This window comes from Gavia stellata, chromosome 12, assembly GCF_030936135.1.
Source record: "Gavia stellata isolate bGavSte3 chromosome 12, bGavSte3.hap2, whole genome shotgun sequence".
NCBI lineage: Eukaryota > Metazoa > Chordata > Aves > Gaviiformes > Gaviidae > Gavia > Gavia stellata.
Window position 1 is genome coordinate 15,012,977 of NC_082605.1, and position 14,662 is coordinate 15,027,638.

Consider the following 14,662-nt stretch of genomic DNA (forward strand, 5'->3'; position numbering starts at 1 on the left):
AGCTCAAAAAAAAAGGTCAAAAAACCAAACAGTATTTAGATTAAATAATTACCATAATCCCCAAAATCAGATTATAAAATTTTAAACCACATTAGATCGCTTCCCTACCCAAGGATCGATGAGGTCCTTCTTTATCACCTTCATCAAGATGCTCCCTCATCTTCACTAACACTGATACAATTTAATCCCCTCCATTCTTCCTTCAGCCTCCTTGCAGGAGCTCGTAAACACACCCACCCTAGGTTCTGCTGCCTATCAGCTCCAACGGAGATGCCCTCTTCCCGACTCCTGCTTTGCAACACAATTCTTCTTAACAAGGTCTCTTGAAACAAGATGCCTTCAAATATGCCACCATCAGTCCCTCTCTGAGCTCACCACCATTAGACATAGTAAATTACATTATCCCACCTCATACCTTGTCCTACTACATCCTTCTTTTCTGATTTCTTGCCCTCTCTATCTACCTCTGTGGGATTTCTCTAGTAAGTGCTTTGTAGGACACTCCTACTTTTTCTGTTGATATTTCACAGCCATTTGAGACAGCTTTTTCTTCTCTCACCTCTTTATTGATAATTCTGAATTAGAGCAAATCTAACTCAAGTCTGCCTCCTGCACTACTTATTCATGTAAACTTCAAATCGACTGACACTCTCTCTTTTCTCGGCAACCATTTACAACCCCAACTCCACACGTGCTGCCAATCTTAATCGCATCTATGTCTATGTCATTCAAACCTGTAATCCGTGGATCATCCTCAATTGCTTCTTCACACACGCAGCAGGCAGACCTTGCCATTTCCTTCTCCACTGAGTTTTTTGATAGGATTTTTTCATCCCAAGAGTGAGAAACTAGATCAACAACCCCCATCCTTTTCACCACAGATGACTCGGCAGAGACCTCCTTGCAGCCGTATCACACATCCCCCGTGAATCTGCATGCTCTCCTCCCACTTCCCAGTCTTTGTTCATACTATCACGGCTGCCTTGTCCTTCCCAACTCAGCTAATCCATTTTATTCCTGTCCTTTCTAATCTAGCATCACTTTTAACAAGTTATTTTACACATACCTACACAAGCCTTCCTTCCACGGTAACTCTGGGCTTGGGCAGAAAAGCACACAACTCATTGAAATTACCTCAAGTCTGTTTCTTTTGAATAACGTGCAAGACTAAATCCTGTCCTTGCCCCGCACAGCCAGAACACTGCATACTTGCAGGAGGAAAGCCCAGGAAAACTGGGGGAGAGAAGGGAGCTGTGGAGGAAGAACCCGAACGGTGGCGGGGCGAGGAGCGAGCCCCAGCACAGCCCACTCGCAGCCCGTGCCTAGCGCCGGCCCGAGAGCTCACGGGCTGCGGCTTCTCCCCCGGACAGCCCGACCTCGGCACCGGCTCCGACCCGGAGCGCTGCCGGGCGCTAAACTGAGCACAAGTTACAGAGAAGCGGCACCGCGTCCCTCACGCCGGGCCCGGCCCGCCCCGGGACCTGCCGCGCCCCCCGGGCCGCCACCGCCTCCCGCTGAGGTACGCGGGCCCGGCAGGCGGCGGTGGCGCTCACCGGGCGCCCCCGGCTGCCCACCACCGCCGGACGGCGCGGCACAGGCCGCCCCACCGGGAGCCCCGCGCCGCCTTCCCCCCGGCAGCGTGGCCCAGCCCCCCACACTTACCGGGCGCCGCGGAACGCGGCCGGGCGGCGGGCGGGGGAGGCAGGGAGCGGCGCCCCGGGCTCCTCCTGCCGGGCCGCCACTGCCTGCACGCCGGAAGCACCGGCCTCCGCGTGGCGTCACTTCCGCCGGGCGGGGCCGGAGCTGCCGCTGAGCCGGGCCAGACCACCGCGCTGGGCCGGGGCGGGGGGGAAAAACAACCAAACCACGGCGGGGGGGGGGAGGTCAGGGCGGCGGCGCGGGAGCGCCCCAAGGTGCCGGCTCAGCACCCTCAGCAGACGCTGGCGGCCCAGCGGCCCGGCCGGTGCCAGCGCTCGATGACAGCGCCCGGCACCGCAGCGGGGGAAGGACCCGCCGCCGCCCTCGCACCGCCGCGGGCAGGGGCCGCCACTATCCCGGCCTGCCCCGCGCTCACCTCCCCCAGTATCCCGGCGTGCCGCGCGGCCCGGCACTGGGGTAAAGGTCGCGGGGCGGAGGGGGCGGCACTGGCTCGGCGGGGACGCAGCGCCCCGGCCCCGTTCTTCACCCACCACTGCCGCCATGGCGGAGCAGCCGCAGCCGATCAGCCCCGTGAAGAATTTCTTCGCTGGCGGCTTCGGGGGCGTCTGCCTGGTGTTCGTGGGGCACCCGCTGGACACCATCAAGGTGAGGCAGCAACGTAGCGCGGGGCCCGCCGCGCACCGCGGGGCGGCGGGGACGGGGAGGCGGCCGGGGCCCGGTGCCGTGCGGTTCGGGGCAGCCGCGGGGGGACTACGCTTCCCGGCGGGCACTGCGCGGGGAACAGCCGACTTCCCGGCGGGGAGGCGGGCTGTGAGGGGCACCTACACGTCCCGGCGGGCACCGCGGGGGAGCTGGGGGAGGACGACGCTTCCCGGCGTGCACCGCGGGGGAGGCGGGACTTCACGTCCCGGCGTGCCTCGCGGGGCAGGCCGTCCGTGCGGCGCGGCGCCCCCTGCCGGCGTGGCGGCCGCCGGGTCCCGTCAGCGGCCGGTTTGTCGTAAAAGTAAGAAAAAGAGCGTCCATGTGCCTGGCGCTGGAGGGGGTTGAGAGCCTGAGCTACGCCCGCGAGCCCCGTGCTGCGGCGGGGGCCCCCAGCGCCCCTGGGCCGGAGGGAGGCCGGGAGTGACCCGGGGGACACAATAAATGGGGGCCCCGAAGGAGGGTGCGCCCACACGCCGTGTGTGTAAGGAAGCTGGGCCCTGAGGCGGCGTTCGCTCTCAGGTGTTGAGGTGGGGTTATTATCATCCCAGCAATTGATTAGTTAAATATATTAACTAGTAAATACATTACAATTCAATCTCTTCTTTTCTGCAAAAGGCTAAAATGATGTTGATCTCTCTACCAATATAATAAAGTCCGGTCGCAAAACTTACTCCATAATAGTCACATAGAGTTGTTCTCTGAATCAAAGTTTAGATAGTAATATTTAATAAAATAATGTTTTCCTATCCCATCTTACTAGGTCAGACTGCAAACCCAGCCTAAGCCACAGCCTGGTCAGCCTCCGCTCTATTCTGGGACCTTTGACTGCTTCAGAAAGACTCTCGTGGGAGAGGTACTGTGTTACCATGTCGTCTGTGATGCCTGCCAAAAATATCAGTTGTTCCTGTACGTCGCAGGACTGGAATCGTGTGGGACTGTTGCCCCCCAGAGACTGTACAATTCTTGGATTAACAGTTGAATTGATTCTAATTAAAATTTTTAAGTACGTTACAAAACGTGGGGAACACTTAACATCCACATGCTCCAGGTGTATGTCTCTTTGTTTTGTTAAGAAATGCTTTTGGTTCAAAGTAGCATGGTATTAATATCCGAAGTTATAGACTGCAGTGATTGTTGGCAGTTGTTTGCTGGCTTTGTTGTTGTAGTCGGTGGAATCTTGCTGTTGTTGGTATTTGGAGTTGTCTCTGGAAATCCTAAAATAGGCAATGACTTTTGTTGATACAAGCAGTACTTCTACTTTCTTCTATAACATGTTTCGCCATCTATGACAAGGCAGAGGAGCATTAATTAATAGATTTTTTTTTTCTTTTTTTTTTTGAGAACGGAGGGTCAATTGTAGTAGTTTTGTTCAGTCTTCTTCAGAAGGCAAACAGCGGTTTTCGCTCCTGAATCAGCCATATCATGCGATTGAACTATAGGCTATTTTGTTTTTAGAAAGGCATGCAGCCTTGGTTTAAAGACTTTCAGTGGCATAGAATCCAGTTTTCTGCTTTGTAAGTTTTCCCAGCAGCTATTTACCATTTGGAAACAATGGCTATAAAGCCCAACTGTTTGTTTACTAGTCTGAAGTCTAATTTCTAACCACTGCGTCTTGTTAGGTAACTCTCTGTTAAATGAAAGATCCGCCTCGTATCTGAAATCTACTTTCATTATGGTGTTAACAGGTTGTTATATAACCAAAGTAAATCTTGCTTCCCTAGTCTCTCCCACAAAGCGCTGAAATGCTTTGCTAGCTCTGAATCCCTTGCAGTTTTTAACACCCCTACTGAAGCATGGACGTCAGAGCTGAACCATAATAACAGCCTTGTGATGTGAAGTTCAAAAGTAGTGCTGCCTCTCTACTCCTACTCAATACTCATCAGTTTCTATAAGGAAAACTATTAAACCTCTCTGCCAAGGCCTTTTGTTTCCAACTGCTCATGGGAAGGTTGAGCAGGAGTGTCTGATCTTTGTCAGCCAGGTACAGTTTCATTACAGAGTCAGTTGTGCATGTAAGTGTACAGACACATACTGGGATACACCGATTTATTGGGGGGGGAAGGAAGGGGCGGATGGACCAGCACATATTTAATTTGTGCACCTAGCCTTTATCTAGAAAGATAACTCTCCTTTTTGTTAGAAAAAGTTCAGTTCAAAGGCAAGATAACGAAATAAATGTTACTGCTGCGGTCTGCATTAGAATTTTTCCATGCGTGTAGTCCGATGAAGGGAAACATCAGGAACATAAAGTTGTATTGTGAAAAAGTTTTGACTTAGGGAAGGAAAGAAAAAATAATTTGCTCTTGAACTCATTCCAAATTGAGTTCATGTGGGGAGTGAAGTAGTTCAGGTTACTCTCCCCGACTATTCCTTCATCTAAAGAGTGAGTTCGATTCAGCGTTCTCAGGCTCAGTGTCAGGATTTTACAATACTGCATTTGATGACTTTTATTAATAAAGCACATGTGCATTTTTGTATGTACCTGAGAGAGAAGACTTTTGACATAATCTATTAGGACTATTATTCAGGTGGCTTTTAACTTCCTCATATTTGAGACTTAAGTACAGGATGAACAGTATTGGAAGAGAAGGGTATAAGTGGTGCCAGTGTGTTCCAGGAAGGATAGCTTTCCTCTGCAGCAGGCCCTGAGCCTCAGCTAAACATGTATAATTGCAAATGAATAACAGACACTGTTATTCCTCTGATGAATTTGACTGTCTGACTGATACTGTCCTGTGTTGTAGCCTTTTGCTTCTCAATAAGTTGAAATGTGTGCAAAGTCTATGCATAACCAAGTAATTCCTGTGATAACGTTTCTTGCAGGGAGTCCGAGGCTTATATAGAGGAATGGCAGCTCCTATTATCGGAGTGACACCCATGTTTGCTGTATGCTTCTTTGGATTTGGCTTGGGAAAAAGACTCCAACAGAGAAAACCTGATGACATTTTGACGTGAGTTTCCGAGTTAGGCAGTTGGGAAGGGCACCCTAAGGCTCTTGCAGCCTGCTGTATTGTCGTGCATTGAGCTGTGGTGTAAATTTGTCTCTTCTCCTAGGTTATAAATACAGTTCTAAAAAATAAAACACTTGTGTGTTTTAATGCTCTGGAAGCGTAGGACTGATAGCACAGGCTAAAAACAGACAGCATGTGGGCAGGTGCTATGCAATTCCCTTTCTACGCAAGAAAGAGCCATTAAGGAACAATTCTGTTTTAGATGAGTACAGTGCAAGTTATATGATTGCCTGCCAACAGTCTCGCTATTAACAGAAACTGTGGGAGAAATAAATTAATGGTCAAACAGTCTTGACAACATTCACAGTCCTGATTCTCTTTTCCCTGTTAGTTGTGACTCTTGTTGTGTCCTTACATGAGGATATAATACTAGCTATAGAAATGTTTTTATTATTAATTTCTGAAAAGCAGTGTTTATGAGCAGCCCTCCTCTCAGGCATGTCCAACCTTCTGGAAAAGAGATGGGAAGATAAGAAAACTTTGTGTGGCTTTCTTCAAGCTAACTTCTGCATGAAGAAAGCCCCCCACCCATAAAGTACTCCCTTAACTTCTTTGCTGAATTGTGTTTTATTGCTCTACAGGAACAGAACTGTAGCTTAGCAACATTTTATTCTATTATTTGTGCAATACATAGGAGCTCTGTCAGAAAGCAGGATTCCATTGTGTTGAGCCAAGCGTGGTGGGGTGGGGAGGTGCGGTTTCTGTTGGAGCCTTGCCTGCACAGAGGCCTTCCCGGGTGTTGTGAGTGCACCTGGCCCTACAGAACTGGCCACTGCCATGACACAGAGCGAACTCCCCCTGCTCAGGTTGCTCAGAGGGAGGCAGTGCCGAGATGCTGGGGCACTGCTAGCTTACCCTCTGGTTTACCACAGTAGTGTCCTCATGCAGACAAGGCTGAAGGGTAAGACCAGGGGAACAGTAAGGAGTGGACAATGCAGGGTAACAGGTGGGCTTATTTCCAGCAGCCAAATCACTTCAGTGCCTTGTGTTTTATACACATCATACGAAAGGGAAGTTTTAAAGAGCAAGCTGGAGATGGGCAGCGTAGTCTTTTGAGTCTTTATGCAGAACTCCTCCCAAGCAGAGCAGCGGGAGAGAAAGAACAAAGGTCAACAAATAGATGGTGGAACTATCATTGTGCCCAACTGTGCTATACCTTAGGTGCAGACTTTACACGGTAAGATACAGTGTGCCTGGGACATGAGGCCCAAAAAGAAAGGTCAGACTCTTAGCACCATGGTTATGAGTCTAGAGGCAGGCAGGATGGCAGTGGTTCCCCATGTTGATTTTGAAGGAAGGACATGGAGAGAAACCTGAGGAGCCTGTTCTATCTTTTCTGGGGCTGAATAATCCTAAAGTGAGTTAGAAAACTCAAAGCTTAGTTTGAGCAGGAGGTGCATGTGGAGTGGTGAGGGAGGTCTGAATGGTCTGGAAAATTTAATGGGAATTTAAAGAACGGTGTAAGAATTGGAAAACCTGAACAGAATGCCATCTCTTGGGCAAGTGGAGAGAAGTGGGAGGTGTGGAATTTAATTAAATTGAGATATTAGGTTGTCTTACTAGAGAACATAGCAGGACGCTGGATGTAAAAATAAGTTTGTGATGGAGAAACTCAGTCTATTAAAGGGATTTCTGTCATGGGAACTTTGCCACATGAAAACAGGTGCAGAATGTGTGGGATGATGGCAAGTTGGTAGGACAGACTTGACAATGGCAGAGGCTGAAGGAGTGAGGGACTGAGAGGTTACAGAAAGGAGGCTCCTGGCTGCATAAGGAGGAATATGCATGGAAGCTTGGGTCACTGAGAAGAGAGTGGGAGACTGGAGGAGGAAGAGACTGTTGAGTATAAAAATCAATGGGAAATGCTGTAGCAAAAAATGCAAGTACAAGGAATATTAGCAAATACAATGGATGTGAAGAGCTGAGTTACAGTTGCTGTGGGAACCAGGGCTTTGAATCCTACAGACCTTAAATGTTTAGCTCTAATTATGCATTGATGAGGCACTTCTCCACTGATCAAAAGCAGTGGATGCACTTCTAGTTCCACTGCCAGCCTTGTGTGGAACAGCATAATCTGGTGATACAGGGGCCCTTCTGCCCTTCGTTTCCTATGTACTGTGTTGTGTTAGGGTCTCTTCTGTTTCCTCGGGGCAGATACCCTCAGCTGTTTGCTGCTGGAATGTTGTCGGGAGTGTTCACCACAGTAATCATGGCTCCAGGAGAGAGAATCAAGTGCCTTTTACAGGTAAGGCATTGGATGGTGGTAATGGGAATTTAATTTTGGGGGTCTTGTCTTTCCATACCAGGAACTTCTTTGGTTAGTGTGTTTACTCTGTTCTGTTTTTTGACAGGACTGAGACAACTGTCATTTAATGCAACTGTGTCACGAAGAAGCATTATACAAACTCACCATGACAGTATAAGTACATACAGCATTCATTGCTCTATTCATTTTACAGAGCACGAGCCTTACTCTATGTGGCATTATATGAGGCGTTGGTGGATGCCTCAGTCCACTTCAAAGTATGGAAAAGTCCAGTTTTTCAGAATGAAACTTTTTCTAAAAAAATGCAAAACTACTAGATAAGGCTCTTTCTAGTGTGAAGATTTTCTGTTACCTTGACAGGTTCCCAATACATAACTGAGGAACGCATTTCAAAATACATGAAATAGTTTTCTAATGTTTGGGTGATTGTTAGCTCTACACCTCTGCTGGGGTTTTTAAAGTATTGTTGGAAAATGTAAACCTGAACAAATGAAAATACCATCTTTACTAGAGATGGGAAGCTTTGCTTATTTCAGACTGTGCTGAACTCCATTAGTATGGTGGTGGGTGGTCACATGTTAGTTCTGACAGACGTGATATTATCATGGAAGATTTTATACACATACAAATTGTTTGAATTTCACTAAACTATTTGAAGGCTACTTTTTGTCTGCGCAAGTGTAGAATTACCTGACTGACTTCAATTGTTTCAAATTTACACTGGGGAGAAATAAGGGAGAATCTAGCCTCTGCATGGAACAGTAAACATACCCTCAGCTTGAACGTGAGGGAGCTGTTTGAGGAAGTGATGCAGAGGTTTCATATGCAGGAGTGCTTGTGGAACGAATATGTGCTTCTTCCTCTCTGGAAACATGCACGTGGCTTTCTAACTATTAGCTGAATGATTATTCACCAGCCAGAAACCTTCACTAGTCAGAAACTATCACTTTAATCCTTCAGATCCAGGCAGCTACAGGTGAAACTAAATACAGTGGCTCTTTGGACTGTGCAAAACAGCTGTACCGCGAGGCTGGGATTCGTGGCGTGTACAAGGGGACAGTACTTACCCTCATGAGAGGTAACTAATGGAGATGTTCTGATGCTTCTTCTGTGTGGGATACTTTACGATAAGAAGCCTGACATAGTATCATAGATCTCACTGTCCCTTTAGCCAATTGGAGATGCTGTGTCACCCTTTTCTCTTTTTTTGCAGTCTACAGAGCTACTCCAATGCCTCAAAGGGACTGAGAAATAAACATGAGATCCTCAGTGAGTGAGGAAGAGATTAGATGACAAGGATCAGAGGGATATAGGAAGTAATTAAGATCTGAGAAGCCAAGAGGAGTGAGAGACTTCAGGAGAGGAGCAGAGAGAACAAAGAGGAAAGAAAAATATGGAAGTGGGCTTTTTTTTCTTTTCTTCTTTTTTTTTTTTTTTTTCCTTTCTTGGGAGAAGGATTATGACTGTCTGTAACTGTTGCTGTATAATGCTGACTGCTTTAAAAGATGTGATTGCAGCAGTTATGCTTTCTACCCACTTGAGTGTGGGTTGTTTTGGACTGGGATGTCATGACCCCTCTCACAACAACAACAACAACAACAACGAAGTAGTTGTGCCAGACACTGAATCCTTTACATGTTTCGGTACTTTCTCCTTTGAAAAGCGTTAGATTGTTCCCTGTACTGGGGCAGTGTTTTCCAAGGATAAGCTGAAATTTCTGTATTTTGGTATCTCAGTTTGGGAATTTGTTCTATCCTCTGCTTCTCATAGTAGCGTAACAGCTACCAATGTAACTCTGGCAGTGTCCCTAGCCAGAGGCTGGTTCTCCAATTCAGGCGTGAGCTAAGAATGGGCTGTGGGAGTACCTTAAACCCCAGATCAAAACCCATCAACTAAACCCATCAACTACAAAGAAAACCCCAAAACAGAATCATTAGAACAAGTAGTGTGCAAAACTCTTGAAGTTCCTGAACTGCTCTGGTCTGCTTTGCAGCAATTAAGAAAGCTTAGAGCTGTCTCATCATTAGCTTAACAGCCAGCAGGCAGGTTACAGTCTGATTTGAAAGGCTGCTGACAGAAGCGCTTGAGAACAGGTATTTTCCCAGTTCTTGCCTTCAGCACCTGCTGTCCCTGGGAAAGTTCAGGCTCCTCTGTCTAGAGCAACAGAATATTTTATTTTGTTTGTAGAGGAGGTTCAGAAAAGGAATCTGGATGTACTTAGTGGTGTTGCTGAGCTGGAATGGGGCCTCTAGGCTTCGTTTTGTTTCCCACTACTCACAGTCTTTGTTGTTTACCCACTAGACGTCCCAGCCAGTGGAATGTACTTCATGACGTATGAATGGCTGAAGAACATGCTGACCCCTGAGGGAAAGAGGTTAGTGAAATCTCACAGTCATCATTTTCTGGACTTCCCAGACACTGCTGATTAATCTCCCCAGTTACGAAGAGATTTAGAGCAGTACCATCAAAACAAATTTAAAAAAAAAAAATAGGTTGCTTGTCTTGTGAGTCAAGCTATTTTGGTCTGGGGTTAACTGACAATTAAAATAGTATTCTGAGTTTCTCTCAGATTCTAGCCTTGGATTTTATTAGCCAAGTAAGGAATACTTAAAGTAGGTCTCTTCACTTTCACCCCTGTGTATGCACAAAGAGCTGGGGGTTTTTGTGTGTTTTTTTTTTTTTTTTTCTTCCCTAGAGCATCTGTGTGCTGCTGAATTAAAAGATTTGAACCTTTAGGGTGGAGTTAGTACATTTTGCCCACAGGGCTCTGATTCTTGGAGAACTTGCTCAGATACTGCACTCTGTGTCTGCAGCATTGTGCTGCCTTCTGGCTGTCAGCCAGGTTGCTTCTTCAGTTGTCACCTTAGTCAAAACAGATGAGTTTTTACTTTTTTCTTTCCTTTTTTTTTTTGTTTTGTTTTTTGTTTTCATCCCACCCCACCCCAATCCTGCCACAGTGTGAGTGACCTCAGTGCGCCTAGGATCCTCTTTGCTGGGGGCCTGGCTGGGATCTTCAACTGGGCAGTTGCCATTCCACCAGACGTGCTGAAATCCCGTTTCCAGACTGGTGAGTTGCATGCCAGCTTGTCATGGCCGCACTCAGTGCCATGCTCCTGAGAATGGGCTGGGCAGCAATGGAAGATGCCATCTGAGCATGGCATCTGGGAGGCAGCATGTCTTGAGCACTGCTTGAGACAAGTACATGAAAAACCCAGGTGTGTTCCTAGCTTTTTAGTTGGTTTCCTCACAAATTTTTGGCAAATCAGGCTGCACTTCTCTGTTTCTGCCTCCCTGCTAATATAATGATCCTGATTTGAGATACCGGTTTTGAAACCTTAGCATAGAAGTCATAATAATAGAACCGCTTGTCATGGCTGTTTTATTACAAATGGAATTCTTTGGGAGGTTTTGTTATTTCACTTCAGACGTAGTTGTATAAATTGTAGCTTGTGCTATTTGAGATTTGTAGTAACTGGGCGTGCCTTGCTGAGAGCATTGCTTTTAGACTAGCAGCTCTGTGCTTAAGTGTCTGTGGCCTAATTATAATGAGGATGGCCCCAGGCATTGTGCTGCAGCAAAGTTTGACAGGTTTTTCATTGGTTTCTCTGGGAGTCCTAGTCAATGAGTTAAGGCTTCCCATAGTCACTGTCTGTGGACTCAGCTCTCCACTGGACAATAACCATTTTTCTTGAGTCACAGATCATGATAATCTAGTGGAGGAAACTTCTTTCCTTTTTCTCTGAATAATGGCTGCTGTGGTTGTTTGATATCATACCAAGGGCTGAGTGTGAAATACATTACAGCTTTGCATCCTCGTTCCACTGAGCTGATCCCCAACGCTGCTGTATAGATAATGTGCTTTAATGGCGGTTCTGTTTAATTGGGTTGGTTTGTGGAGTACTTGTTCAGAGGGCTAGCAGAGGCAGTGCTTTCCAGAGAAGTGTCAGGAGAAGGAATAACTTGTTCTTTGAATAAAATAACTTTTTAGAAACACCTCAGCAAATCTGTGTAACATCAGCATTAAAACAGCCTGTGCTTTTCACTTGAAGTTTGTTGCTATTCTTGGCTGCGCATGTGATAGGATTACTTTCTGTTTCTTATAAAAATTGATGAAGTTGTTTATATCTGACCTTCCTATCTCCTAATTGCAGCTCTTGGGAGAGCTGTGATCAGTGGCGCAAGTAACAGCTCAGACATCCAACCCTGACAAAAGTTATTCTCCTTTCTTCCCCATCCCTCAATGACTTGATTAGGTAAATTCTTTGTGGTGATGGTGAGCACCTACCTTCTGTTTACGGAGTCTTTAGTAAGGTGTCCTTTTTGTTTGCTTGCTTTTGACTGAAATAGATAATTTTCCCAAGCAGATGTTTTCACAACATAGCTTCAGCAATGCTTGGATTCTGGTGCCACTTAGATGGTATAGCAATATGAACCTGTTTGAAAATCCCTGGCTATTACATACGCCACATTCTTCAGCATTTGTGACTGCTACACATATTAGCAAATGTGTTTTTTATTCCTTTCAGCTCCTCCAGGAAAATACCCAAATGGCTTTAGAGATGTGCTGAGAGAACTTATCAGAGAGGAAGGAGTTGCATCTCTGTATAAGGGCTTCACAGCTGTAATGATCAGGGCATTTCCCGCTAACGCGGTAAGTAAATAGCGATTCTGGATGGGTCTTGGGGACCTGGCCATTCACAGTGAATATTTGCAGTCTGTAGAGGAGATGACTGGCTGTTTACTGTTGTACCATTTCAGTGAGATTCTTGTCACTGCAGGTACTTTTGGTTGTTGCTGTCCAGGTTCTAAAAACGTACATAAATCTGGGGGGAACTCCAAGTAAATCTTCCTTTGAAGCTTTGCATGAAAGCCCTTTGTTGACTTATTCTGATAGTATTTCTTGTCTGATTGTACATCCACCAGTAGAAGACAGAAATGGGTGGATAAGTTTGGACTGGCTTTCCCTTCAATAAATAATGAGTCTAATGGAGTCCTTTGTGTGGAGGGATATAGTAGAATTCTTGCCTCTGGTCCAAGACCTTTTTTTGTTCTCTTCCTCCTTCCACATCAGCCACGTCAGGTGTTTATAGTGCTGCATTTCGAAAGCCTTGTTTGAAATAGGTTTTTAGAATCCTTATTTGTTCTGTACGTTCTCTCTTTTCCAGGCATGTTTTCTTGGTTTTGAAGTTGCTATGAAGTTTCTTAACTGGATTGCACCAGGTCTATGAAGACCAGGAAGTCTTTGGAAATTAGAGAGGAGAAGGAAGAGAGTGCAAGTCTGCCTCAAAGGAATAAATGAATGATCGCTTGAAGTTTCAGGAATGATTGCTTGCCTAATACCTTTTTGCCTTCCTCACATTCTTTAGGTGGTGCTATGTGCCGTTCAGAAATGTAAGCTGTAGCTCTGAAACAGAGTTGATGAGGAGTTAGAGGTGATACACCTGTCTTCTGAGTGAACGTACCACAGCAGAAATGCTGCTACCAGACAGCTGTCACTATTACACACACTACCATAAGTACTTCCTCATGGAAGAAGGGGACACTTCTTAAAATGTAATTCTTTATTTACTGAAGAAACATATAGCTATTAATGCTGAAAAACTTCCTTAAAATAATTGTTTGGCAGTGTGTACTTAACTCTCAGGGCATAAGTTAGCAGCTGCACATACTAGTATCTACAAGCAATGTCAGAGAGCATTCTCATCTCATGTAGTTTTTCAGTTGTGGCTATTTCTATGTTGACAGTGGTTTTAATCTCACGTGCATGTAATGCAGCAAACACTGAACTAAGCAGAGGAGGCCAGAGCTACGTTTCAGTGGGTTGAGGGGTATGACAGATGCTGTATCGGGTCTTGCACACTGATCTTTTCTGTGGAACTAGGAGGAAAAATTAATTATGCTTAACATTTGTACTAAGCTTTACTGAGGCAGCCAGTGGGGAAATGTGTTTGACCCTGAACTTTTCTCTGAAATCCCTTTCTGTCCGACTGAAGATATCCCAAATGTGATTTCAAAAGTACAGCATGGTTCATAGCAACGCATGGTATATTTGATTCATCAGATGCTGTGTCCTGGCATTCAATCCCTGACATTCACCTGAGAAAATTTAACAGCATTTCCAAGAACTCAATTTCTCCGACACAAGGGGGATACGTGAAGGGGACACTGGCTCTGCAGTCTTGTCTAACTTTATTCTTGCTCCTGTGCCTTGGTTTTCTCTTAATATTATTAAACATAATCACATTTTCATTTGAGAAATGACTAATGCTAAGAAGCAAAAAGCAGCTTTAATTTCTTTTGGTTTTGATGCAGTGTTAATGGAACTCAATAAAGCTAGCTGCTGCTTGGCTAGAATGTGTGCTTCGGTTCGTTTACTTTTTGCATGGTCATGCATGGTTAGTTTTGTGAAAGTTTCCCAATTCTTAATTCTGAGATGTGATTGGGGAATAAGTTGTGCTGTGCTGTTTTTAATTGTTAACCCCTTGCCTTTTAGCTTTTGGATTTCTGACACGAGCTGTGGAAATGAATGTTCTGCACTTCACATGCTTGTCATACAAGTCCTGTTAGGTGCTGTGTTGCAGCTGCAGCTTTTTAACTATAAAGCCAGACACTAAAATAACGCATCTTGCTTGTGGAAAGTATTTTATGTTTTCCAGGGAGAGGCCTGGATAGAGATAGAGGGGAGCTTAGGGAAAGCATCTGTCCTGATGCCCCACAGGAAAGGAAGCTGAGAGTTTGTCCTTGGTCTGGCATGGTCTGTTGGTCTGTACCATAAGGACACAGTCTTCACCTTGGCTTTCCACAGGCAGGGTCAGCCATGAAAACCTTCCACCAAAAAGTGCTGCAAAAAACCTTGAATCTCATTTTCCTTCCCAATTCTTTGGAAGCACCAGAAGGCAACCTGCCTTCTCCAGAGTCCACCTCCTGTGTTTTACAGGGTGGGGGTGTGAAACCAATGAGGTAGCTCCTGGTGTGGGAAAATCCCAGTTGCTTGGAGCTGCTTCCATGTTCTCGCTGCTGCCTT

The 14,662-nt window shown here is 46.0% G+C and overlaps 2 protein-coding genes across 2 annotated transcripts in view; one reads left to right on the forward strand and one right to left on the reverse strand.

Moving 5' to 3' along the window:
* Nucleotides 1-1,685, reverse strand: part of ARIH2 (ariadne RBR E3 ubiquitin protein ligase 2) — a 32,310-nt gene extending 30,625 nt beyond the window's left edge. Inside the window, exon 1 of the mRNA XM_059823052.1 lies at nt 1,663-1,685. The gene's annotated coding sequence lies outside the window, so the exon portion shown is untranslated. The remainder of the gene's footprint in view (nt 1-1,662) is intronic.
* Nucleotides 1,686-2,154: 469 nt separating this feature from the next.
* Nucleotides 2,155-12,956, forward strand: SLC25A20 (solute carrier family 25 member 20). The gene is made up of 9 exons (XM_059823104.1): nt 2,155-2,304; nt 3,122-3,214; nt 5,185-5,312; nt 7,527-7,617; nt 8,599-8,716; nt 9,940-10,012; nt 10,596-10,705; nt 12,165-12,289; nt 12,804-12,956. The coding sequence occupies exons 1-9, from the start codon at nt 2,200-2,202 to the stop codon at nt 12,864-12,866; spliced, it is 906 nt and encodes a 301-aa protein (XP_059679087.1). The 5' UTR covers nt 2,155-2,199; the 3' UTR covers nt 12,867-12,956.
* The last annotated feature ends 1,706 nt before the right edge of the window (nt 12,957-14,662 follow it).

Excerpts from the sequence above, each read along its gene's own strand:
- SLC25A20 (XM_059823104.1), top strand. The coding sequence starts at position 2,200 with ATGGCGGAGCAGCCGCAGCCGATCAGCCCCGTGAAGAATTTCTTCGCT. Across the intron at positions 5,313-7,526 it reads AAACCTGATGACATTTTGAC|ATACCCTCAGCTGTTTGCTG; the intron begins GTGAGTTTCCGA and ends TCCTCGGGGCAG. Across the intron at positions 10,706-12,164 it reads GAAATCCCGTTTCCAGACTG|CTCCTCCAGGAAAATACCCA; the intron begins GTGAGTTGCATG and ends TATTCCTTTCAG.